This window comes from Spea bombifrons, chromosome 12 (assembly GCF_027358695.1).
Source record: "Spea bombifrons isolate aSpeBom1 chromosome 12, aSpeBom1.2.pri, whole genome shotgun sequence".
NCBI lineage: Eukaryota > Metazoa > Chordata > Amphibia > Anura > Pelobatidae > Spea > Spea bombifrons.
The window spans coordinates 9,043,987-9,071,297 of NC_071098.1; the positions used below are offsets into that span (position 1 = coordinate 9,043,987).

At 46.0% G+C, this 27,311-nt stretch overlaps 1 protein-coding gene across 1 annotated transcript; it reads right to left on the minus strand.

The window, feature by feature from the left end:
- Positions 1–1,048: 1,048 nt before the first annotated feature.
- Positions 1,049–27,063, minus strand: GNB1 (G protein subunit beta 1). The gene is made up of 11 exons (XM_053451618.1): positions 26,581–27,063; positions 11,850–11,951; positions 8,920–8,958; positions 8,641–8,747; positions 8,016–8,079; positions 6,983–7,145; positions 6,469–6,535; positions 5,901–6,102; positions 4,912–5,128; positions 3,897–4,008; positions 1,049–3,477 (listed from the first exon to the last, which is right to left on the minus strand). The coding sequence occupies exons 2-10, from the start codon at positions 11,904–11,906 to the stop codon at positions 3,902–3,904; spliced, it is 1,023 nt and encodes a 340-aa protein (XP_053307593.1). The 5' UTR covers positions 11,907–11,951; positions 26,581–27,063; the 3' UTR covers positions 1,049–3,477; positions 3,897–3,901.
- Positions 27,064–27,311: the final 248 nt, after the last annotated feature.

Below are 27,311 nucleotides of genomic sequence, written 5' to 3' on the forward strand. Positions count from 1 at the left end.
TGCAAGGCTTAGAAGTACATCAGAAGGTGGCATCTGGAACTCGTCCTTTTCACAGCAGTCTGCTAGACTGACACTAAACAGTTTATTATTAGCAGCCGCAGGAAACTATATTAAGCAACATTACTGCGGGAAGCTTAGGAAATAAGCATTTTTGTTAAATGCTTGAAGGTTCATACGCAGAATATACAGGAATTACGCCTAATTTAATCATGCTTAGGCTAAATCCGGTCACAATCTATGATATAGCCCGATACGTGTTTTGAACATGGAAAAAGGGGTTTTAACAAAGCTGGGATCTCTATAGCGATATACACCAAACAGCCATACATGACCATATTGTGTATATGCCTCTTTTGCCACAAAAAACAGCCGAGGCATGGACTCCACCAGACCTCTGAAGGTGGTTTCCGGCACCAAGATTTTAGAAGCGGATCCTTTAAGTCCAGTAAGTTGCATCCTGGTGCCACGTGTTCTCCAGGTAAGCAACGCACCCGGCCATCCACGTGATGTAAAAGAACATGATTTATCAGACCAGCCACCTTCTTCCATAGCTCATTGGTCCAGTCCTTATGCCCACGTACCCATTGTAGGCGCTTTCAGCACAGGGGTCAGCATGGCCACCCTGACTGGTCTGCGGCTACATAACCCCATACGCAACAAACTGCGATGCACTGTGTGTTCTGACACCCTTCTATCAGAACCAGCATTAACTTTTTCAGCAATTTGAGCTACAGTAGCCAATCTGTTGGATTTGACAACACGTTACCGCCTTCGCCCCCCACGTGTATCATTGAGCCTTGGCTGCCCATGACCCTGTCACGGGTTCACCAGTATTCCTTCCTTGGATCACTTTTGACCACAGACCGGGAACCCCCACAAGAGCTGCAGTTTTGGAGATACTCTGACGCAGTCATTTCACAATCACAATTTGATTTGTACCAAGCTCGTTGGACAAAATAAGCCATGGCAGACCTGTTGGTCATATTAATGATACACATTTCTAGGAATTAAAACGTATTTAAAAGAAATAAACAAAACACACAAGGTATAAACTCATGTCAAACTGCTTTATTACATCTTAAATAACAGTACATTTTAATATAGTATCTATCTTGCATCCAGCGTTCTTGTAGTACACTGACTTTAAAATTAAATACAAAAGGTGAAAGGGAGAAGGGGTGCAGAGAGCTCTACAGAGTAATTTATGCAAGAAGTGGGAGGGCGCATCTCGTTCTTTGCCAAGTCCCGGCCTAACGCACAATTACAGCACTTTTTGTACAGATAGTTGAGGAGGAAAAATTTTTTTTTTATTATTTTTTTTAAAGCCACTACTGCTAAGATTGAGTATCATTCATATACAATGAGGAAGAAGCGACTGAAATTATATTCTGTTGCTTTCCTACGACAGACCTGTGGCGCAACACACTTTCTGATGCGTTGCTTTGAAGATCAAGACAGCAGGAAAGAGGCAAGGCTTAAAATTCAGGGCAAGGAGAGGGGCAGGGAAAAAAATAACGCACGAGAAAAGCCGTTCTTGCGAGGAAAAAAAAACAAAAAAAAAAAAAATCAGATGCAAGATCCTTTTTCTACAAGAACAGGCTGAGAAAAGCCAACTTAAACAAGGGTAGTCAAGTCTAATTTCTCATTTCCCAACCCTTCCTGGGGAGAAAAAAAAAGTGTGTTTATGCAATCGAAAAGGATTCGTTATTTGTTTAAAAAAAGTGAATTAGGCTACTCCTCAAAGGGCTCGCTTTGCTGCGCCGAACGTCTTTGAAAATGTATACACAGAGTAGCTGTGATTAAAAAAAAAAATGAGTACAACTGCGATGGTTATTTTTATTTTTTTAACAGGTTATTTCTTTAAGAAAAGAAAAAAAAAGAAACATCTAAGGACTTTTCTATTTGCACATTATTAAGCAACTCTACAGCATGCAACCCTAAGAGGAAAACCCGACCCTATGGCAAACACCCCCCCCCCGCCAACGAAAGAATAAAAGCTTTCATAAGTTTTAACTTAGAAAGTTCAAGATCATTATTTTCAAAAACATTAATTTGTACATCATCATTTCATACACATCTGACTGTATATCCGGAAAGTACAGACATGTACTTCTGCTCGCGGTTGCACCTAATCGATGATACGGGATCAGGGTAGTGTTCTTATTAAGATACCCTTTTCTATCAATTAAAAGGACTATGCCCAGTATCTGAGGGACACGCGTTTAGGGGAACTCGAGTTGAATGCTTCTATGAATAAAGATTTGACATGTGTTGGAAAGTGAAGGTCAACAGAACTAGAACAATCATAAAAAATAAAAAAAAAGCTACCTCGATAACTGCCCTTATTTTACTTTCTTCGTGACAACAAAACCAGCAACAGCATTTTGGACCAACGGGACTAACTTTATTCCTTTTCTAAATGCAACGGTCTGCGCCGGGAGCGCCTCACAAGCGAAGCACGCCCTGATTCGCACCGGTGTCTTCTGTAGTAAGTCTAGTACAGAGAATCTATAAATCATGTCAGCAGAAGCTGAACATCACCGTTCTCTATTATCGCTCAGGAACTCAGGCTGGACTATGGCGTAGGAGAACGTGGCGTGGCGAGAATGCATACAGAAGAGGAAACCGTTCCCTGGCACCAGATACGGAAATATCTACGCAGGATTGTGTCCTTGCCGTATGCCACAGATCTACCTGCGGCATTACACCAACTAGGACCGCTGGATTTTTCAGTGCCCCACCATCTGAGTAGGCACCCCAGGCATTGGGTTACTAAGCGTTCTCAAGCTGGCAAAGTAACTCAGCCGATGGGGAATCCTACCTGGAGGATTCTATATTCCTTAAGTGGACGGTTAGTATGAGCCTAAGATACACTGGCTGTGTTCCTGTGCAATGGTATTCACAAAACACACTATAAGGGTTAAAACAAGAGGCCCGACACACAGGTCTGCAACTCTCCGCTTTCACTTAATGGCCCATAATGGAAAGAAAAAGAGTGAACAGTTATTTTATACCCCTGTTACATCCGCAGTTTCCCAGTAACTGCAAACATCCGACTCTACAAAAAGCAAGACCACACTCACTGTTCTAGAACCTTCAGAATGACAATCCTGAACTTTTTTTGTCTGATAGCTACATCTTGGTTAAGTCTTACTGTGTATAGTGTTTTGTATCATTATTCAAGACAAATGGAAGAAGGGGGGGCATGGATGAAGGGGGAGAAAATATATATAAAAATGGTCCCAAAAGGAATGCACAACTTTTCTGTTTCAGAACCAAACAAAAAATAAAAAAAAATCCTATAGCAAATAATTGTGCTCTTGGTTTCAGCAAAATGAGGGGATAGGGTTCTGCCCTTCGATGTATGGGAGTAGGGAGAATGGGTGTCAACGTTAGTACGGTTGGATTGGATATGCTATGATTTAAAATTTCGAAGGTTGGAATGGTCTTCCAGTCACGGAGAAATCCGCTGGGTGTCTAGAGAGAAAAGATTTGTGTTTTAGAAATTGCAGTCACAGCCATGAAATAAACACTCAATGGTTTCATTGAAACAGAAAAGCAACATGGAAATCCCAGTAGATCTGCAGTAAAGGAGTGCTGGCAAACATGCGAACCCCTCCATCAAAACTAGTTAAAAGGACATCATGTACACCTTTAAGGCATATGGCAGCTGCATGCCCCCTTTAGATTACCCCTTTTTGCCCCTTACTAATGCATGGAGGCCTATCTGTGCATGCATTCTTTGTTGGTTGGGCTGCATGGGGTTTAACAAACTGGCATACATAAAAGGGAGAGATTTTAACAGCGAGTAAATGTTTCCTCCACCTCCTCTAATCTGTATTCGGGGGACTCGGAGCAGCGGAGAGAGAAGAGACAGACTGTTAGAAGATACTTACAGACTTTAGTTCCAGATCTTGAGGAAGCTGTCCCATGACCCTGTTGCCACTGCCATACCATCGTCTGTTACTCCCAAGCAACTTACGCGATTATCGTGACCGGCAAGAACGCCTGCAAGTGAAGCATTCAAAAATTCAGCTGCACGTTCATAGGGGTCTACAGAGCGGTCATAGAGGCGTCCGCAGGAACCGTTCAGATTACAGTGTCAGCGGCCCATTAGAAAAAATATATGCTAAATATATTGAAAGGCAGTCCAAGGAGATGACGGCTCCTGCTAGACAACCTAGAGAAGACAACACGGCGCGGTCACTGCTGAAAAGATGCCTGCAGTTCATGACAACTTAATTAAGGGGCGTTCGATCTACTAATTCCTGGAGGATAGCATAAACTCCGCGGTATCTGAAGGAGGGCAGAAACCGCTGAACATTACTTCACACTTTACGTAAAGGTCTGCTAGCCATTCTATGAAGTGACGGGACACGCTTATGGTGCCTTGGCAGCCTTCCTCACGTGTATAAAAGGACGGGATTAACACGCTGATCTCTGCGGTAGGTTGCATTGGAAATGCACAAGTAGGTTGATGGCCTTAATTATTCAAGAGACCGTCTCAAGCTTTCCAGGGTAACATCTGGCCAAACAGCTGGAGGCCATTCCAGGACCAAAATATCTGAAGGTATAAAAGGCTTCATATACTGTGCAGTTTTCTAGGGATGAAAAATGAATTTAACCGTTTGCGGCATTCAAACCCAAGGATTCTGATGACTGTATTAAGAGCTTATTAAAGGGAAGCCAGAGATTGTTGATTAACTGCCACCCTTTTTGTTTAATTATCAACTCAATTATGTAGCTCAGCATTAAGACACTGGATGCATTAGCCATGCTTCTCGACTGGTGACAAAGCAATTGACGGCAAACTATAAAGCAGTAATGGTGTGTGTGTAAATGTGTGTGTGTGTATATGTATATATATATTGCGCAGCGGAATAAGTCGCCACCATACGACAAATGAGTTACCTGCTCTGTCAGCCTTGAGCGTGTCCCAGACGTTGCAATTGAAGTCATCGTATCCAGCTAAGAGGAGGCGTCCACTCTTGGAGAATGCTACTGAAGTGATTCCACAGATGATATTATCGTGGGAATAAACCATCAGCTCCTGGTCAGCACGAAGGTCAAACAGCCTACAAGTGGCATCATCTGAGCCAGTGGCAAAAGCATTGCCATTGGGGAAGAACTGAAACAGAAAGGAGAGGGGAGGGGAACCTTAATTCATGCACATCCTTCTCATAAAATCATCAGATGCTTTCACGTGCCAAGGAGGAGGAGAAATAATGCAGGTGACTGGGAAATGAGGTTTCCATGGATGTATGTTGAGTACATTAGTTCTACCACATTAGAGCAGCATCTACATCCACCTTAAATCACGGCACTAACAGTACTTTGGAGGCTTAGGGTTATCTTTCAGTATCCATTCCCAACCAGAAAAAATGTTGTGCTAGAATTATTTCTAGGGTTCATTTATGCAGCACCCTTCAACTTATAACACACCGTTCTAATCCTCTAATATAACGCTTCCGACTTTTTAGTCAATAGCCCGGCTCCCAAGATGGAGAAACGCTGAAAAATTTGAGCTCCGTCTCGTATAGCGCGGGGAAGGATTATTGCGGGGCACAGTAGGATCCGCTATATTTTCACTATTAGTAGCAAATTCTATTCTGCAATAAGGGGGGGTCCATGCGGCATTTATAATATTAACGCAGGCATACTTATGTTTGTTAAATTATGGCCTGTTAGATCAAACATTATCTTACTGCCCAATAAAAGGGACAGATAAGTACTGCTGAGGAGCACCACTCGACCAAAACGTCGATGGGTACTCCCAAAAAACTTATGGGGGCAAACTGGGGAATATCAATCAGCAGCCAAATACATGAACTTTAACATTATTATTATTGCGAGTGAAGTCACATAGAAAACACTAAGTGCTGTATATTGCACAGACTTACGCAGATGGCATTAATGTCAGACTCGTGTCCCGTGAACGTCTGTCGACACATTCCTTCTCGGATGTCCCAAAGTTTGGCGGATGCATCACAGGCTCCGGACACGAAGCACTTGGAGTCCGGGGCGAGCGACAGGCTCATTACATCACCAGTATGTCCAGTGAAGGTAGTAGTTTGCTGGCCAGTTTCAATGTCCCACAGAGCGCTGGGCGTGAAAAACGGAAAATGAAGTTACCAATAACGGCCATTAACCAAATCAGTGACTTGGAATGATTCTGTTTAATATTATAGGGGGGGAAAACAGTTACAAAGTCTAAAAGGGTTTAATTTCCCCCAGAGAGAAAGATTGCTCTTGCTGACAAATATCTATATGGCGCAATCACATTTTAGGGTCAATTTAAAGCGCGTATCTGGCGCTTAGAAAAATATTCTATACAGCCTGTGGAATAAAACCGTTCCCATTTACCTTCATTCACTGGCATAATCTGAATTAAAAAGCTACCAGACAAAAGAATCCACACCCCATATACAGTATCTCGCCGTCTCTATTAACGGAAAGGACTACACTTACCAAGTGGTATCTCCAGAGCTTGTGATTATTTGGTTATCATCCAGAAAACGGCAACAGGACAGATAGCCTGCGAAGGCAGCAGAAGAGTAACGTCAATAAATGAACAGGATACGCAAGCTAACAATAATCAGCTCAAACGCAAGCTAAACATCTTTGGGGTGCTGTCCCACCAAATAATCATGGACAAGGTTGCCTTTTTTTTTTTACACAGAGAATAATTAATTGCAGTGTGGAGGGCTCTGGATAGGTTGCTGTAATAAAGTATTCTTAAACTAACGTATTTAGGACCTTAATCGGCCTCACCTAACCAGACTTACAACTTTGTGCTCAATAGCAGTTCATTCTCTTTAATAATTACAGCTGAAGATATACAGAAGGTCAGACTTAACCCCTAAGCCTCACCGTTACTATCTCACAGCAAACGGCAGCAGGAATAGTCTACTAGAAATGGCCCGTGGGGCTTGGTTTGGCCCACTCCACAGAAGACCATGTAACCCCAAAAGCATGGACTCACCTGTGTGCCCCGCCAGCTCACGGCTCACTCTCACATTTCCTTCACGTGTTTTCAGGTTGTAAATGGAACAAATGTTATCAAGACCACCACAGGCAACGTAGTTTCCAGAGGGGGCATAAGCACATGTCATCACCCAAGATGAACGCAACGGGATAGCATGAACCTGGAAAAGGTATGGAGAAAAGAAGGATAACGGTCAAAACTACAGGGCATCTACGCAAAGCCAAGAACTCAACTCTGTACCACGATAACCCAAAATTCCCCCGAATGCTGCTGGTATCACCTGACCTGCTATTACTACTCCCAATTACCAGATCTCCTTGTAGGAATTTGCATGGTTAAGACTAAACCATTGTGTAAATATAAACTACTAAAGAATCACCAATAGCTTTAATATTACTGCAGACATTTTTGGTTGCTTGTGAAGCTCAAGTATCTTGTGAAGAGGAGCTTTCAGAAACACAAACAGCCTCGCAGCCAATATCGACTATAAAGATGAAAACCTCTTATGCAACTGAACACAGGCAGAATCCAGATGAGGCGGCGAGGGCGTTTGGTTCTCAGATCCATGTAACCTAAACATTCGCAACGCTGGCCAGAAAGCTGCCGATCTAGAAATACAACATGAAAAGCGCCGGCCCCGAAGGCTTCAGATTACAGCGTGACACGGACCGCCAACGGCTTCCTCTGATGAAGATTACAGCGACGTCCGCTAACAAGCCGACAGAGGTTTAAAGATGTTTCACGCTAATCAAGCCACCTCTGGCAAGCGGTAAAGAGTTAAACCCCCTGGTTTTAAAGTAGTTAGGCCGGACTAACGTTTGACTTGGCATTATTTCTGCCTACGGTACAACCGCGTGAGTGCAAGATAATAAAAGCTGCGAACACATCCGGCTATTCAATTAAAAAAAACACCAAAGCTATTTATGTCCAGTTTGTTACCAAAATGCAGTTTTTCTCCATCTGGAGTCAAATGGGCAGGTTTGAGAAGTTTAATGAGTGCCGGAAGGGACACTCGGAGTGGCTCACTCACCTTGTTTGTGGTGTAGCTGTCCCAGATGATAAGTTTGCCATCCTGGGAGGCACTAACTAGCAGCCTGTGGGGAAAGAAGTTTATATTTACAGGAGCCCCGGGAGTAATACAGCAGAACGGTAACAAAGTATATCTGTATACAAGTTATTTTCACACAGATGACAAAGATTTTCTGTTTGCCGATTTGTTTAGATGCCGTGTAAAGCACAGGGCACACCTGCATACATTCAGTTTATTAGTCCCTCTTTTTGGGGGCGCAGAATGTTTGCCGGGTATGAGGGCAGCCATGTTCTGCAGCCCTGTGTGTTTCTATATGTAGAGAAACACAGACGTGTGTAAATATTCCTGTGAATTACTTAAATATCTAGACGGGTGACAGGCGCTTGTGTTTCAGTAACGATCTGCCCCCCCCATCACAATGTTCACAGTTACAGGAGCCGCAGGTTGGAAGAACATTGTTATGACATTATTTACATGTCTATGTCTTAGCTGTAAAAGCGAGACCCCTTCCATCCCCCGCACGCCCCGCGAAGTGTTTACGCAAAGCAGCAAACGGGAATTTTCGGAATGCTTTCGCGTCGGAGCGATTCAGCGGCACGTATCCCCCCCCCCCCAGCAAACCTACCTGGAGTCCGTGCCCCAGTGCATAGCGTAGATTTTAGCCAGGTGCCCCCGAAGTGTACGTCTAGTGCGCATCTGAATCCGACCCACCGGATCAATATTGGCTGTGATCTACAAGACAAAGAGTTCCGTTATCGTACAAAGTGCCGCCTGTGTGTCCGACGGACGCCTGGACCATAAGAACCTGCGCTCAGACCTCGAGTGTCTGTAACGAGCACAAGAAAAGTCAACTAAATGTACATCTCCGCATACCCGAGAAAAAGGCTTAACGCAATGTTTTTACCTGAGCCAACGTGGCATCCGCACAGGCTTTCCTAGCATCCTGCGGAAAGACAAAAAAAAAAGATTTAAACACATAAAAAAAACATTTCATAAACTTTAGTCTGGAATCTCTTAGCGAGAGTTCTTGGCCAAACAGCCTCTATCCCGTCTATATAAATACACGTTTCTCTCCGCCGGAGCGGCAAAGATAGCGTTAGCGGGAATTATACTTTCAGTAATATTCCGTTTCTCTAAAACCATCATTCATAGACATGGGGTGGGGGGGAATAATTCCCTACACGTCCCTACACTACACTTACAGATCAAAAGCAGATGAGCCGGCCTCATTTTAAACAAATATTTATTCATTATGTTTAATAAACCCAACAGCTGCCTGAGAAACACAAGTTTAACTCACATATTCCTCAGAGAGCAGCCCACGGAGGGAAGATTTTATATGAAAAATACATAAACGAGCCGCAGATTGACGGCAACGGGGGTGAAAACTGACGTGTCGTGAAAAAAGACACACAGACACAAACATACACACACACAGATACATACACACACGGATACACACACACAGTGCTAGGATTGTGTGGTGTAACGCAGAGGCGGCTATATTTGTACTTTTTATCTCAAGGCTTCCATAAAGCTATTGGAAGGGGGGGTTATGATATAAATAGCTTTCACCCATACATGCGCACACCGGCTAGCACAATGTGTAGGTTAAACGTTTTTTAGTGACATTTTAAGTGCATACAGTAAAATGTTATTTTTTTTAGGACACTTTTCAACCATATTGATGTCACCAGTTATGCAATCAAGAGCTTGAATATGGCGTAATTACACAGATTTTGAGCACTTTGGTGTTTTCCATGTTCTAAAATTGCTGTTCGGAGACAGATTGGCTTTAAAAGAAAGTAAAGGTGCAGCTCGGGTACGACGTGATCCACACGCAGGCCGTCCTACCTAGTGCAAGGCGATGAGGGAGCCGCTCCGGTTATATTCCGGCAGCCCCCCCAGATTAAAACGTACATTTAAACAATCATTAATTTGATGCGCGTATTGTTAACATTTCACAGGACAGACTGCGAGCGGATACATCCGGGAAGTCTGGTTCTTACTGGAGCCAGGCTTTCAATAACTGTTTAGAAGAGCGGAGAATTAATGAAGACGTGGAAAACTGTTCCCCTACAAAAATCCCAATGTATACAGAGAGATAAAGCGGCAGCCGGAGATTTACGAGCGCTCAGTGCTTCGACCATGCGAAGAAACCGTGCAGTGCGGCAGCTCGGGCCGGATTGATTTGTATGGCACCAACATATACCGCAGCTCGGTCTAAAGAAAACAACGCCCGTAAGGGCATCTATAATGCTGAGAAATACATTCTGTATTATACGGAATAATGTCACTACAGCAATGAGCATTGCCTTGTATTAGCGCTGGTATGGCAACTGGGCAAATAAAGACTCGTTAAGTTATTAAAAAGTTCATCTCCTAAACACTACAAAGCACTAAGGGTGCTTTCACACGTCAGAGGGAGACGCGAAGGAGGATCACATGTGGACGGCACCAATAACACCAGCAGCTCCGGCTGAACTCCCCCCTTTACAGCTGGGAAGTAAATGGCTTTACTGTGCGTTTAATACGAAGACATCGCTCTGTACGCTGCGACCTCTGCAGACCACAAAACAGATTTCTGGCCTCGCACAGAAGCAGCCTCACGAGATCCGTCCAGCAATAACATGCATTTGGAAGAAGCTATGAGAGTGCTCTGCGCAAACAGTGCAGAGAAAGTTTATGTTAGCCGTGCCGTCTGCTGATCGGCCACTGTATACACCGGTGGCAATCAGCGCAGCGCATGATGGGAGTGACTCTAAGCTTCACATTTTCAGCAGGAGAAAACCCACATACTGCATCTATATGTACAAATCAGACGCGCGACACCGACTGACATAACTTGTTTCTATTCTTTTTTTGTTATTGGTCACTGAAAGCTGTTGAAAAGCCTTTAAGGAGTAACACAAAGCATGGGGTATCCAGCTAAAACCCCTGAAAAGGGTCGTCATATCCCAGGAAGCTGCACCTCCAGCACTGTACTTCCCGGAGTATCTTGGCTGCCAACTCCCTGTTTCTTGTGGGTGGTCACAGCTAGTCCTGCCGGCAGCAGCAAACCATCGCACTGATTTGTAAACACTTATCACAGCACATCCTTACTTTAATGGCGAGGTTGTGCCAACCCCATTAATCAGTAAACACTAAACATAAATGGAGATGGCCAAATCTAGATCACACTGGGGTGAAATAACTACCAGCTAGTGGCGTTCACGGGTGGAGCAGCTCCTTTAACTGCAGCAGGGGTTTGGGGGCTCAAACCACAATTCCCGGAAAAAAAAAGTTTGCTGGAGTTTACATCCCAAAACTAATTGTCAAGTGACATGCCAAATATCCTATCAGCACTGAACATTCTGTCCAGGCAAAAGAAGTCGATCAGAACCTCCTGTGAACGTTCTGTCCAGGCGTGGATCACCTGACAGGCAAATCCCGGTGAGCCGCTGGCTGACAGAGCTTCACACAAGCAATTAGCCCTGCAAATAGCTGATCGTGTGCTAATATACGGGGGGCGCGCTGCAAGAATAAAAAAACGGAACACGCGGCTGCACCTGCTTCATCCCCGGTCTGGCAGTATGTAAAGCAACCGCCTGCATGAGATCACAGCATGCGCCAATTACTGCCCTTATATTTATTTCAAATACCTGTAAAAAGAAAACTGAAGGAAGCCCCACTTTCAGATCGTTATTCACGTTCTGTATCACTGTAGTAGCTGGATTTTAGGTTGCAATCCATGGCCTATAACAAGCCACAGGTTTCGTGGAGCATGAGTGGAGCCCAGGCACACTGACTTCGATGGGTTAACGGCCCCTTTAGGGCTATTCGCAGAATACTTACTCTGATTTGGTTCTTGAGTTGCTCAGCCTCCTGACGTAGCTGATCGAGTTCACTCATTTTTCTTCACTCTAATGGAGCTTATCTGTCACCACCAACACAATCCTGCAAGAAAAAAAACATTGGAGAATTTAGTGTAATCTATAAAGATGGCCGAATCACGTGCCACAACATGCACGTCTATTTCGCACGGTGCTTACGTACGGGCGGTTTAGCACAACGTCGGGGGGATTCAAACACATGGGAAAAAGCGAGCACGGTAAAGCCCCCCACCGTCCCTCCCCTACCATCTACGGGGGACGAGCAGAATGTCTTCTGTAGGACACATACGTTTTGTAAAAACACCTGTTTGGTGTACATTTGTGACTTCATGTGTCAGAACTTAAACGCCAACAGCGAGAGAACAAAAGAACCTCGAAAACATTCTGTAGGCAGAACCGATGCCGCGTGTAACACGCAGCCAGCCGCCCCGGAACCCGTAAATAGACTGTAACCGGACGCAAGCAACGCAAACTTGACATCTATGGCCGGCCTCGGAGCTCTGCCACCGGCTGACCGAGGAACAGGACTTCCCGCCGACCAAGTGTCCACTAAAAGTAATGTTACATGTAAAGGGCTGGGTGATGAGCTGGGGGGCAAAACCAGTAGAAAGACGATGTCAGAGGTCTGGAATTTAACAAAAAAATGACATGGCTTGGAAGCTAAACTGACTGAGGGTGAAGAGGGGGTCTCTGACGGGCTTTCTATGGAGTTTCAGAGACGTAAGATTGTCGCAGAGTTATTAACGTGTATCATGGATCTTCCCAGAGCGTGTGTTTCAACAGATCACGTTACAATATAAGTACCAATACTATGAGCTCCACATGTGGAAACCGTGTGATGAGAGGGAGGACACGGCTGGAATAATCTACCATTACTGCGTACAGAGAAGAGACGGCACATACAGAGAAGAGACGGCACACACAGAGAAGAGACGGCACACACAGAGAAGAGACGGCACACACAGAGAAGAGACGGCACACACAGAGAAGAGACGGCACACACAGAGAAGAGACGGCACACACAGAGAAGAGACGGCACACACAGAGAAGAGACGGCACACACAGAGAAGAGACGGCACACACAGAGAAGAGACGGCACACACAGAGAAGAGACGGCACACACAGAGAAGAGACGGCACACACAGAGAAGAGACGGCACACACAGAGAAGAGACGGCACATACAGAGAAGAGACGGCACACACAGGGCAGAGCCGCTACACGCATGTTCTCCGTAGGGATGTCCGACGTTCACACCCTGTGTGAAAACTGAACGCGATCTACAGCCCACCAGAACGGAAACATTACCCACCCAAACAAAACACTCAGAAAACATAGTGAAGGGGAAAAACGCCTTTACACATAATCAATGGGGGGGAATACTTTTATGAGTTTATCAGACAGGTTCCTGGCAGTTTTCACATAAAATGTATGACAGCGGGCCAGTGTCTGAAATGATTATCCGTCGCCCCCCCCCTTCTCGGAGTGTTTAATACACGGCACAGTTTCAGCCGACAAACTTTACTTCCCAAGACTAAACTTTATAGGCTTTTTACACCATTGTTTTAAAGGGTGGAGACAGCCAGCTTTAGAATCCAAAGGATCAGCAGCCCTATGAAAGTCAGGCTCTCTCTCTTTAAAAACCAGCTCAGCCACATAAAAAACAGAGAGACGCCGGAGCGCAAAGCCGGAGTCTCCAGCGCGCCGCATAAACTGCTGGCTCCACCAATAAGTGTTCGGGGTTTCTCTGTCCTGGGCTACACAAAACACGCCAACAAAATGTTTTAAGTTTAGGTCCTTTCCTAACCAGAAAGCAAACATAATGCGCCGCCTCGGCCCCAGCGAACAGTGCTGGCAGCAATCTGATATGACCGAGGTATATTCACCCCTGCGGGTAATAGGGGTACATGCGACAATTATCATCATCGATTGGCCTGAAACCCTGAAGAACGCACGCGGGTTTTAGAATGTTCCTACATTAGCAGATTTGCCAGCGACTTCTCAGTATGCGGAATGGGTCGATGAAGACTTCAAACCCCCTGACAAAAAATATAAATACCCTCCATGCCATGAGGATGATCTTCACAGGGGGGGAATCAGAGATATTCTAAACACGGTTGATTTGCAGGTCATAGTTTAATCCCTTGAAGTGAGGTTCTGGTTCTGATCCACAATAAAAGAGAAAGCCCCAATAAAAGAGAAACATTGGACAAGCCTACATCCGACACGGGGCAAATCACCGCTATGCCAAGTGGGCAACATAACTACTGGATGGGCAAGATGTGGTAGCAGTCCTACCCGGCTAGGGTAAACCCAACAATGTAAATGGCGAGACAGCCGTAGGGAGCGGGAGGTTTGTAGATAAGAGTAGGGAATGTGGGAGGCCGGGGTTAAAACAAACAATTTAGACCAGATGGTGCAGCTAGGACACTAAAAGAAACCTTCAGTACAGAAAGCCTGCGAAATAACCGGGTCCCAACTCACCGGGTCACCGCATCTATAACACATTTTATACTCACGGCAGGAAAGCACGCGCACCTCAAAGAGACGCGTCCACCGATTACCCGCTACAGCTACGTCTCTTCTCCTGCCCTCCATCCAATGTCATCTTTAAGCCCCCATAGAGGGTGGAATAAGCTCAGTTACTCATTCAAATCCGGTTAACACAAAACCGGCTGAGAGTCTTAAACTGTCCACCATCCTTCTGACCCTAATCCAACGGTTGCTTTTTGTCTTTAAATATTTCTCGATCCAAGGACAGATCCAAGAACAGGAAGCCGAAGAAATAGTAGGGGGTCCAAGAAGCGGACATCTTGGGGTTCTGCCCCGTATCTTGCTCTAACGCCAGCGAGACTTCTCCTTTGGGAAACATGCGTAGAAGTCTGCAACCCAACCGACACGCTGAGCGCTCAAGAAAGCCGTGCGCTTGGATACGGGAAATTAACATAAAAGACGCGGGGCATATAACAGGGGTAAAGGCAAACCATGAAAGCTTTATATCGGGGGCTGGATTCAAATTAAGAGGAACGCACATTTCACAAAATTGTAAACGTCCAAACACTTCACAGTGACGTATTCTGCCGGGTTCAAAATGCGTTATTTCACAAGTTACGGGCTAACCGCGAACACTGTGAGAAATTGCCAGATGGCCGCTGCCCTGTCCTATAAGGCTAATATACTTAACAGCTTGTTAAAGCCAGCCAGATAAGCGTCCTAACCACACACAACTAACGACAAAATCCACGTCTCACAGCAGCGGCCTCAACAAGCGACAATTACGGCCGTTTCATCCCGTTAAACATATCTGGATAAGATTTCACATACCGAAAAAAGCTTGGAAAGCTCTGCGTAGCTGCGCAGGCACCAGGAACGCACAACGCTACATGAAACGCTGCTTTATGTTAAAGGCTCACGGGTTCACAAAATAATAAAAAACAGGAAAGAAAGGCAAAGCAGAAGCCATCACGGGAACACGGGACAGACAGACAGTTTCCTAATATCCGCTCATCCACACGCTCACCTCCGCACCCGCGTCCCTACCTTCCCAGATACCTCCTCTCAGGACAAACACACACTCAATTAGCAAATTCAATCTGAAAATCCCCCTAAGCCGTTTGACGAAAATATTCCACCTAGGTAACGCTCGCTCGCTGGGGCAGGTGGCAGACGAGTGTGGCGGGTTATTTAAAGTGACAGCCAAACGGCATCACTGACCAATAGGAATTCTGTGCGATATATCCATCTATAGCAATCTATATATAGATAAATTCACACATAAAAAAATAGTAAAAGTGAGCAAGAACAGATAAATACTGTCAAAGCCATCGGGGTGGAGGTCCTTATAATATATATATATATATATATATATATATATATATATATATATATATATATAGTGTATGATCACTACAGAGTATTTCACTTAAGTAGATCGTTCTAGAAACTGCACCAGTATAAAGTATAAAGCGTATTTACACCATGATATGGATAAGAGTACTGAACATCCATCCATATAATGACCAGGACTTGTTCCAATACACAATCTCTTACTGCTGACTAGAGCTCTCACTATATTACACATGTGATAAAACCAATGCGACATTAAATAGATGAGTGGGAAGCTCTGCTCTTACAGCACTTGTGTTATTGTATCATTTATGTGATGTATTACATCATATGTTTTTCAATGACAGACGTTTGTAAGCCGGTGACACGTGTACGATTGGGTGACCGGGGAGCAGATCTTCCCTACACGGCCTCCTTGGCTAGTGGAAGTTACAATAAAAGCTCATCGTCATTTAAAAAGTTACAAGAGGCCAAAAGCCCGGGATCTTCGTTATTATCGCAGGCATCTCGTTAACGCAAAACGGCTACATTTTACCAATACTTGCCAAACCGGCCAGACTGCAGACAAACATAAAACGCCCTCGCTACGGAGATGGAAAAGCCTGAAGAATATTAGAAATGGTGACTTTTAAACTAAAAGAAATATGGATGGTTTGCAGAATACAGATGAAGCCTGGATTACGGCTCGAGTTCTCACCCTGGCTTCAATTTACATCTAAAGACGCCATTGCTGTGCGGGATTAGACGGCTTTAAAGAGGATCCTGCAGAACGCTGCGTCAGGGCAAAGGAAGATTATACTTTCAGTGAACCTCGGCTAGCGGAAGACCCATTAACCAACTACTACTGGCAACGTTATAAGGACGCCCTCAAAAACATTCGGAATAAACACGGGAGTGAAGAACGCACAAGCATTACTTAATGAACTCGTAGTAACACTCCGTGCGACGCCATCTTTGAATCTTTCGTGTACAAGCAAAGTAGGCCTGACTACGCCAAAGACCATAACCAGAGACATTGCTTAGTCAGGTTACTCTGGCAAGTTTGGAGCTCAAATAATCAGTCAACTAGAGAAGGGGAGGAAAAAAAAGCAGAGAAAAAAAAAAACACCCTTAGACTGCAAGAGGAAAAGGTGCGGTGATCGAGGCCTGGGTGTGGGTTCCTCCTGCAATTTCAATTTGCTTCAGCAGATAAATCACATCGGCAGAGTTTGATGGTTTTACAGAATAGTGAATTAGTAACGCGCCCCATGCATCCATACCGACCCGACAGCTTCCACGCAGTCCCAATCCAATTACACACGTACACTCAGATATTGCGCAATCGCGCGTGCAGCTCACAGTCAGTGGCGAGGGACATTTGGAGCATTTACAGCGTTCCAGCGCAATCACTTTTAATAGTGAATCCCATGTTATTCCACAAGGTGACTCTGATGACAAGACAAGCAAGCTTCAGGTGACGCTTCGGCAATAAAGCGGCAGATGAAGGGCTGACCTTGTGTTGGCATCACATGGAAGAAGACCGCACATGGTATCCGTAACCCTATAAATATACGTATAAGCCACGCCAACTGGGATCCCCTATACAAAAAAGCTCTGACAATCGGTCCTCAGAACGTGAAACGGACTTCTTGGGTAAACATGCCAGCTAGGAGACTCTCACACCAGCCACACGCTAAGCCCACCACGGACCCTCTGAATTTATAGTAACCAATAGGAGTGGCAAATGCTGCAATAAGCAAATAATTAGCACTTAAATTGCTTAATGGGGTGATACATATCCAAAGCTTTTTGCAAGCACAATAAGTGTGTTTTGATGCCTTTATTCCCATCTTCTCTGCTGATCTGCTCCAGAGAATTACTAAACAAACAAGTACCCACCACAGGGGACGTTTCCCAATTAAGCAAGAACGTCCAACACCTGGTACCAACACAAACAACCAAGTGCAGGAGATGAGAGCGAAGACTCCTGCTAGTGCCCACCGCACGGCCTAAGCACGCGGGCGGACCGTACAGCCAGCGGCAACCGGACAGGAACCAGCTTCCCTTCCCCCACCCCTCAGACATACACGTATCTGAAGCCATTATGTAATCGCAGACCAGCACCTTAGTCAACATACGTCTACCTGTAAAGGTAAAGCCACCTGGGAGTCGTCCCGGACTTGTCTAGGCCGCCCTACTCACAGCCCTTACGCCAGATGCATTAACCTACTGAGCATAGCAACAACCCGGTGACGCCAAACAAGCCATAGCCGAAAGAAGAATGTTAACAGCAAATTAAATGTTTCTGTTAAGTGACTGCCCAGCAGGAGCGATTCCTCCACCCCTTAGAACAGGCTGCGTGACAAAGTAGGCAAAATACAGAGATAGAAAGCCATTAGTGAATGAGACATGTCCTCCTCAACTTAACCCAGATGTTTTACTAAACCCAAAAGAGACGGCGAGGGAAGCAGATATGGTGCCCCTAAAACCCCTGGTTACCCCGGCCGTGTAAATGCGATTCCTCCGACCCAGTTACACATAAATGCAGCGATGCATGTCAGCCGCTCGCGGGGAGAAGTCCCAAGGAAGTGCAGCAACCGTTTACAGTAAATCTTCCGTGATCTGTTTAAGTTCTCCTTTCTTCGTTGAGTGTTTATACAGGAAACAGGAACTCCGCATCTATCCTCTGTGACCAGCGCGGCATTTTACGCGAAACTGGATTTGCAAAAGTGTCAGATGTCCTTCCTGAAGACTTTTCCCCCCCCCCAAGAGGCTGGAGCGCAGTCCCTTTATGTTTATATTAACATTCCAACACGTTCTATAGAATGACAGATACGGCGCTTTATCTACAGGTCCCAATAAAATGAAAGTGTGGCGATACAGTTTCCCAACAAGGCAGGGGTGATGGTGCAAGCAGATGTGATGGGCACGCCCCATGGATTCACCAACCACGTCCTCGATCAGGGGGTGGTCCTACCATTGAAGGGTATTAAGCGGCTGCTTCGGGGCCCCTACTAGTCTATGAGCTCTGTGGAGTATAAAGGGGAAAAACCTATACAAGCGGCAAGTTCCTCAATGTTAAAGCGTCATATTTATTAAAAGTATTCTAATATTGCTTTGCTTAGGCAAAAATATTGATTACCCATTTTAAAAGTGGGGTGCAGAAAAATATTCCTTTTGCATCCTAAGAAACATGGCTGACTACTTGCTCTCGACACTGTAGCTTCAGAAGCAAGCAATAAAAGATGGAAGGACGAGCCATGGGCTCACGACCGTATTAATATCTTTTTTTTATGGCTATTTTGGGTAAAATATCAGTTGTAAGAAGTACCCAAGATCCTTGATCCAAAACAAGCACTGCAATTAGCTTCCACCAATCATGAACACTAATGTAGCAGGGGAGGAATAACAAAGAAAACCTCAGACTGCTGCAGCGAGAAACCTACAAACGGTTTCTGTAACCAGCAGCAACCAGAATGAGAGGTAAACATGTCTTCTTCACAGCTCCCGCAGGAAGAACGTGCATCGCTTTACTGCGAGGGAGATGTCTTCCAAACCGGTGCCGCCTCACACAACATCCTGTTTACAAGCTTTGTATCCTCATGCAGAGAGTGTGCGCGAGAGAGAGAGAGTGTGCGCGAGAGAGAGAGAGTGTGCGCGAGAGAGAGAGAGAGTGCGCGAGAGAGAGTGTGCGCGAGAGAGAGAGAGAGTGCGCGAGAGAGAGAGAGAGTGCGCGAGAGAGAGAGAGAGTGCGCGAGAGAGAGAGAGAGTGCGCGAGAGAGAGAGAGAGTGCGCGAGAGAGAGAGAGAGTGCGCGAGAGAGAGAGAGTGCGCGAGAGAGAGAGAGTGCGCGAGAGAGAGAGAGTGCGCGAGAGAGAGAGAGTGCGCGAGAGAGAGAGAGTGCGCGAGAGAGAGAGAGTGCGCGAGAGAGAGAGAGTGCGCGAGAGAGAGAGTGCGCGAGAGAGAGAGAGTGCGCGAGAGAGAGAGAGAGAGAGTGCGCGAGAGAGAGTGTGCGAGAGAGAGTGAGTGTGCGAGAGAGAGAGTGTGCGAGAGAGAGAGTGTGTGCGAGAGAGAAGCTGTTTAGCTTTGCCACCTGCTCATGTCGAGGCAGTTACACCTTTGCGTAACGTAGCACAAGCATCTGGTCCATAAGGGCCACAACGCAGCTCTAACTACTTCCTGCAGGTTGTGTGATAAGCTGACATTTTCATAATGATGGATACAAAATGTTCAGTAAGTGCATTCAAATCTATGATTTGCAAAACAAATGGAGACTCCACAGTGTAACAAGCCTGACATATGACTGGAGCAGAGAAACACGTTTACTATACACGCTAACCAGCCCCAGTCACTGCATACACGCTAGCCAGTCCCTACATACACGCTAGCCAGCCCCTACACACGCTAGCCAGCCCCAGTCTGCTGTACCCCACACACTGTATGGCTATAAGGCATGTATAGTGCAGTCATGCCGAACATCTGGCACGCATGTCACATACAGACACGCCAACGCCTCTGTGTACCGCAACCAGGTTGCCGACCGACTGGTTCATTTTTTACATCTCTTACATTTCCCTCTCTTACGGAAGAAAACAGCACTGGTTGCAGCACACGGGTTCCATGTATGTTACAAACAGAATTCATATACAATTCCGGTGAAAGATAAAGTATTTAAAATAAAAAAAAGAGGTCTGCAACCTGGTCTCATGCAGAACATTAGGGACTTGGGCCCCATAAACGCTCGCCATCGTAGGGCATACGGCACAGTATAGGAACGCGACGTGTGCCATAATAGCCTTGTTTGTTTGGTTTGCACACTAGCTTTATGGCAAAGCCCATACGCCGATGACTACCCAGCACCAGTTAGTCGGCCATCCTGAGCCCCCAGATCATTCTCCGCTCATGCAATCATATAAAAGCCACGCGAGTCCTGTCTATTCCACCAGCCGACGGGCGAAAAGTTGATCCGCCAAGAAATGGTTACATTCAATACGGATAAAAGGGGGTCATGACGGCCATTCTTTTCCATTATTGGCTTTGGGTATCTCTCTGCTACCTGAGCAGATTTTCAATGAGAATCACTCACCCAGCTTCCCTCAAACACTTGCTGAAGCTGAGAGTACACTCAATGGGAGTTGCAGGAGAGCTGAAGAATTCAGCGTTCTGACAGCACCGTGAGCTATGGAGGGTCCAACTCTGCAAGCTTCCGCTGATAGACAGCCTGGTATAATGTATAGCTCAATCTGACATGTCCTGAAACCCTCCCCAGTGATTGAAGTATGCATTAAGCAGGGCCAGCAGTAGAAGCGGAAAGCTTGCATGAAGCCGATAGATGGCTTGCAGTGCTGAATCAATTATGGTTTCTATATAGCACATGATTGCGTTTTTGCTTTTAGACAATAAGATTCTATTGCTTTGTACACAATGGCTACACAAAGATGAACTCTTGAAACAGAAGATGTGGCGGTTCACAGCCTCTCACTTCTCTCCCGTGTGGCTGGTACCCGGAGCACCGCCAGATAGGCCGGGTTTCTGGAGCATGTGACGAGGACGGCCTTAGGCACAGATAAGCGGGCTCCAATGACATTACAGAGGAAGGAGTGAAACTAAATCAAAAGATATTGCCCTAAAATCAATGCCAGGGAAGACCTACCTGACATCCTCATATGCCAAAAATGTTTAAAGCATTGCAGAACCCTTACCTAACCCCCCATGCTGGGAAAACAGCCCAGGGGTCACCGACGCGCAGCCCAGGTCTCCAGAAAGACACGCGTTACGGCAGCGCTTCAGGTGCGATACTTCATATTCATACCTCCGCAAGGTTGGACTATAGACTCTTTTGGCAGAAAGTTTTAGCTAATATTTAACCAGAGCGTAGCACTCACGTGTTACATCAGTAAATCCACGTTAACACTTCAAGTACTGAAACACCTAAACCTAGACGATCCCACAATCTCCATGAATGTTACGTCGGGGACATCAAACCTATTCCTCAGACTAAGCGCCCCCATTTATACGTTCCTGCGGCTGTCACCGTTATTCTAGGGCAACGTTCACTCATTGAGTGTCTGTTTTCTGACAACATTGTGACTCTAAAGGGGCTTGTGGGGTCGTGTAAACATTCAATGTCCGTGCACCCAACGGTATGTAACAGAAGAAAGGCTGAAAATATTCACCTCTAGATTTTGCCAGCAAATCTGCCAGCGCAATGTAATGGATACCAGCGATGCTGCCATTTTTAACGCCAAATGTGTATTATTTGCATGAGTTTCCCTCCCTAGGGAACGCCCAAATGATAAATGTGTTTTAATACCAATATGGCGCGCACCTCACGCTGGTTTTTGTGCTACAGTTTCGGGTGGACACCTAAACCGCACTAGAACAGTAAACGTGGCGTAGAAAGTGCTGGGAATCCCAAGGTGGTTTGCCTCGAAATCTTTCTACTAGCGATTCATACGACCACAAAATGGAGAGTTAAAATATTGCTACATTTTAAGCCAGATGATGTAGATGTAAAACAGGAGTGCTTTGCATACACACAGCATGCAGGCATACACACGTGTGTGTGTGTGTGTGTGTGTGTGTGTGTGTGTGTGTGTGTGTGTGTATGTGTATATATATATATATATATATATATATATACACACACACACTGTGTATAAAGGCAGGTGAAAGGCTCAGGGTATTGCCATACGGTTCACAGGTAACTTCGATAAAATTAATCATTGGAATTCTTTGATTTAGAAGCCATGTAACTAAGTGCTGGCACCTGACGGGGGAATCTTAATGTCATATTTTAATAAAATCACAAACTAACTGGATCCCAGCGCAATCCATTTCTCATGGGGGGGGGTTTAAAGTTGCAGAACACAGAAGAAAGGAGAGTACACTAGCAGAGGTCAATGCCAAGGGGGGTTGCTTGTGCTCTCTGGTACCCATTGGCAGCCCTAGTAAAACATTCATTGTGCATCATTGCAAGCAGTAGCGTATGAACACTGGGCGCTGCCCTAGGCCCGACCTAGGGAAGAGCCCCCCAGCTGTGCCCTCCTGTCGGCCTAGGCCTGGAGAAGTCACAGGACTTAATGGAAATAGATTTTTTTTAAAAAAAGGCTGTTGAAGTAACTATGTGGCAACCTACATATAACACACGTTTACGTGTTCCGCAAATGCAAAACTGCACAGTTTAAGAGTACGGAACATTTGCAACACATGGCAACACCTAAAAAAAACGCCCCAGGAGGCCGGCGCGTACTGGAGCCGCCAAAATACTTTCAGCTCTCAGAGCTCTCTCATTTGACTTGTTCGCAGCCGTAAGGACATTTTGTAATAAAGAACGGACTGAGTGACAGCGTTACCTGCTAACTGAATACAGCTTCCCTTCACCAGCAGATTTACTGCAATCCATTAACATATGATCTAATGAGAGTAAAGAAAGGTGAAACCAACGACCATCAAGATCCCCTCGCTGGGTGAGGACACGGGGTAACCGATCGCTAGAGCAGCAACATCTACTCATGACAAAGTACACCCAGGGACGGTGTTGGAACAATGAGGCATGCCATATGGCTGAAACTGGATATTAAAACTGAGAATACTAATTATCAGGACGGTAATGCAGTGAGCCAAAATCCAAGGACAGTAAGAATATAATCCAATTCAGAGACTAAACCAGCAGCCAGGATCCATATTCCAGCATGACCTCCGTCACGCCGAGCAAAGCTTCATGATTTGTTATGCTTAGTGAGACAAACGTATGAAGGATTTTAGGATTTGTGTCTTTTAAAAAACAGAGGGAAAAACCGGGTGTAACGTTTGTGATACCCCAGTCTGGGATCCTCTCAACATAACGTCCGCAAGGATTTAACGAATGCTTGAAGACTAAAAAGCCAGGAGGAGCTGAAGTTACTAGTGAACCTTTTGATGACTGCTGTCCAGGTGGTTTCCTTTGAACCCCAATGCTAGCTTCTGAACCACGACCATTGAGTGGACAAGCAATTAGTTCCAGCCCCACTCACCTCCCACTCCACTGTGTCAAAGCAAACATCCCCAGCATGCCTCACATCCAACTCCCTTAGCAGCCACGCTTGCTGCTGTGGTTCAGTGATTCATAACTGGGAGAGCTGCTGCTCCCCGGGGTATATCCCTCAGCGGAGAGCAGAGTAAAGAACACTAATGAAAGACAGCTTTAGCGACACCCGTGTGGCCTTGTTCTAAGCAGTACCCATCTAGCGATGATTTACAATGTAAGTTCTAGTAGAGCGATCATCAAGGACCCATACATTTTAGACTGTTCATGCGGATCTACAAGGCAAGCTATTCCTCATTCACACACTCACACTAACCTTATGTTGCATGCACAGCGGATATGGATGGTTTTCTGCAGTAATGCACTGAAATGTTACTAAATATAAAATGACATCTTGATGTAAGCCGCTACACCGACTATTGTTTGGCTTGCAACAAGAGAATATTGTTATTGCTCGTAATTTCAGGTCCTTTACCAAATGCTTTCTACTGGAGAGTGCCTCCAGGCAGATGGGCATCAAAATGTAGAAATGTGCACTCTCACAAAGAAAATCAAATAAAGCAAATAGCGTGGACACAAAACCTACGACCCCAAGGTGCTGAATTATCTATTTTTAGCAAGACTCAAGAGCACTATATGCTAAAAATCACACAAAAAGGCACTTATAAGAAAGATGGTACATGGGAGAGGCAGACAATGGTTTCTCCCTCATGTAAGTGGCCCCGTCAGCGTGCAAGCCTCGCGTGGACATGTAATAGTGTAGTTATCCAGCCCAACAACAAGCGGGCCCCAATATTAAAACGCAACGTGTAGCTGCAATAAAGCAGTAGAGGCGGCAATAGTTGTATTAATAGGGGCCCCGTAATAATGTGATGTACTTACGCAGCCTAACGTACCTATTCTGATTTAACTCTAACAAACATGAGATGCGTTACTGTCACTGTACCAAAGCTCCTAGATTCCGTGTTTCACGGTGAAAATATCTGCAGGATATTCCACATCACCGTGGGAGGCCCAATACACACAACGCACACAATGTAACAACTGCATGTGCAGAGTGTAGTAATCACAGCCCCGCACTCAGCTCGGTTAACTCCACTATTTAGTCAGTGAATTTGTCTGCATTAAGCAGAATTCAAACTCAAAGAAAAAAAACCGTTTGAGAATCACATCCGTATCATATAAGCATCGCTACAACTTGGTGCAAAACACATCATGTGACAGGAGATTACAGATCTAAATCACGGATGCACAAACCGCTCACATGGACTGTGATTAGGACTAAAAAAAAATAATGGAATTTATGGGGGAAAGGCGGAAATATGCTGCTGGCTCTGAAGCTATTACTACGAGAAGGGCTACAAACAAAAGGAGATGCAAGGCCAAGACAGGAAGCGAGGCTGCCTGTCACACAAGGAAAGGGAGTTCAGCAAGTAAAAATGAAACGCTGAAACGCCATCTTGTTGCAGTAGCTGGGCCTAGGATCTGACACTTCCCATTCATTCACAGCGACCCGAGAGCCTATCGAGCAGCCTCCTACCTATTCCCGGGTCATAAAGCCATTATCCAGCCCGTATACACAGGTACCGAGATCATAGACGAGCGTAACGCAGAATCCCGAGGCGATCAGCCGCATCCTGCACCGATCTGCACAGGGAATATTTATCCCAAATGCTGTCACATCTTCACACAGACGCGGATTTGTAAAAAAAAATGATATATTTAACCACGCGTTTGCTGGTAACTTCACCCACATACATAAATCATGATTTAACAATCCGCACAGGCAGCTTCCCCATTTCAGCATTTCCTGTTGCGAGCGAAAACCGGACAAAAGGAAGAGAAGTAAAATGGATCGTTGGGCTTCCAACAGAGGCACCCTCTAAAGAGCAAACGTGTTCAAGGCTCCCTGGTCAGGGAAAGGGTTAACATCAGGAGCCCGAACCCCATTTCATATAAACGCAGCTAACGAAATGGTCCATTAAGCAAACACCCCGATACAATCAATAGCGTGCTGGGCTGATTTCCAGGTAAACCCTACACAGTAGACTGTCACACAAAGCTGCTTCCAGTCTCTCCCTCCTCCATGATACATACATTGACATTCCTGCCGTGCAGGACCCTCCCTTTTTCCACTGCCTTGGAGGGCAAAATCCACCATTATTTTGCACCCACTGACTCCCTGAAACACATTATAAAGGCACAGCGCCCATGCATGGAGGCGAGGAAGGGCACATGCATGAAGCCTGAGCGGGCACATGCAGAGAACACACACATTGCATGGAAAGCGAACCGGGGTTACAAACAAGCAGGTTCACGGACAGAACGCGGAGCAGCCTTAGTATACAGCCCCCCGATGCGAGATAGGAACCGAGATTTAAAGGTCCCCTATGTGACGCTCACCCCCCCACACCCCACTGTGGATTGATTACCATTTACTGCATTGTTTATTCCAATCAAATGCAACCAGATATGGGGGGGGGGCTTCACATCTACCAACATTCACCATCAAAAGGGGTATTTAATAAGATCGTTATATACATTATATCCCCACCCCAAAGCAGCTGCTTCCCTCCGCGTTGGGGGAAGGGTGGCAAGGAAAGCAAAAATCCTGAAATGATCAGCACAATAAAGACGGGGGGCAGGTCATCTGCAGAATGATGGGGCGTGCTAGGGCAGATGACAAGGAATTGGGGGGCTCGGTGGGGAAAATGCCCGATCAAGCAGTCATCACCCGCCCACTAGTGCTGAGGGACACTTGGAGGAAGCGGGTGGGGGAGGGGCGAAGAAGGGGGGCTGGGGACACCAGTTTTCATGCAGGAAATGTGGGGGTGCATTAATTTACCTGCTGTGACCATCCACGGCTGCCCCCCCGATATATGTCCGGTTCCCGCCCCGCTCACACAAGTCCTCCTCGGCCCTTTTTGTCGCCTTCGTGCTCAGTCCGGCCCGGGGGCTGCTGTTCGACAAAATAGGGGTTCTTCCGAAATCCCGCTTCACCCCACAGGCCCGCGGGTTAGTAAAGATCTAAGGGGACGTGAGGGAGGTTAAGGGCGGCCAGGAGGGGGACGGGGAGTTTGAGGGGAGCAGGAGGAGACGTGCAGGGCGGTGACGGGAAAGCGGCGGTTCGACGCGACCCTTCACTGCTTGCTTTGTCCCTCTTCGGTGCGACTCGGCGTCCGTCTGAGGTACGTGACACTCCGCTTTGTGGCCCTTCCCTGAGCCGAAGAGCAAACACACCGCGCACAATCCGCCGTCCCTCTCAGATCCCTTCAGCCATCGAGCAGAGATGGGCGCGGTAACCCTGCGGACAGCGCCGGGAAACCCCACGCACGAGGAGGCGGAGCCACAGGAAAGTGGGTGGGCTCGGGGCGGCGACGTCACCACGCAGGGCTGAAGCTTGAGCGCGCACGCTGCACAGTGCATCAAATGGAGGAGGGAGCGCGCGGAGCTGGCAGACAAGGCCTGAAGCAGAGGCGCAAAATTAGAGAAATAAACTATTTCAGTTAAAAAAAATAAAAAATCATAATCATTTAATGTCGCGAAGATGTTTTACCAAAGAAACCGAGTTTTAGT

Bases quoted from the DNA above. Each gene is read 5' to 3' on its own strand.
- GNB1 (XM_053451618.1), bottom strand. From the start codon at position 11,906: ATGAGTGAACTCGATCAGCTACGTCAGGAGGCTGAGCAACTCAAGAAC. The intron at 8,748-8,919 runs GTAAAAACATTG...TTTGTCTTGTAG, and splicing joins CGGATGCCACGTTGGCTCAG to ATCACAGCCAATATTGATCC. The intron at 6,536-6,982 runs GTGAGTCCATGC...CTGCCTTCGCAG, and splicing joins TGAGCTGGCGGGGCACACAG to GCTATCTGTCCTGTTGCCGT.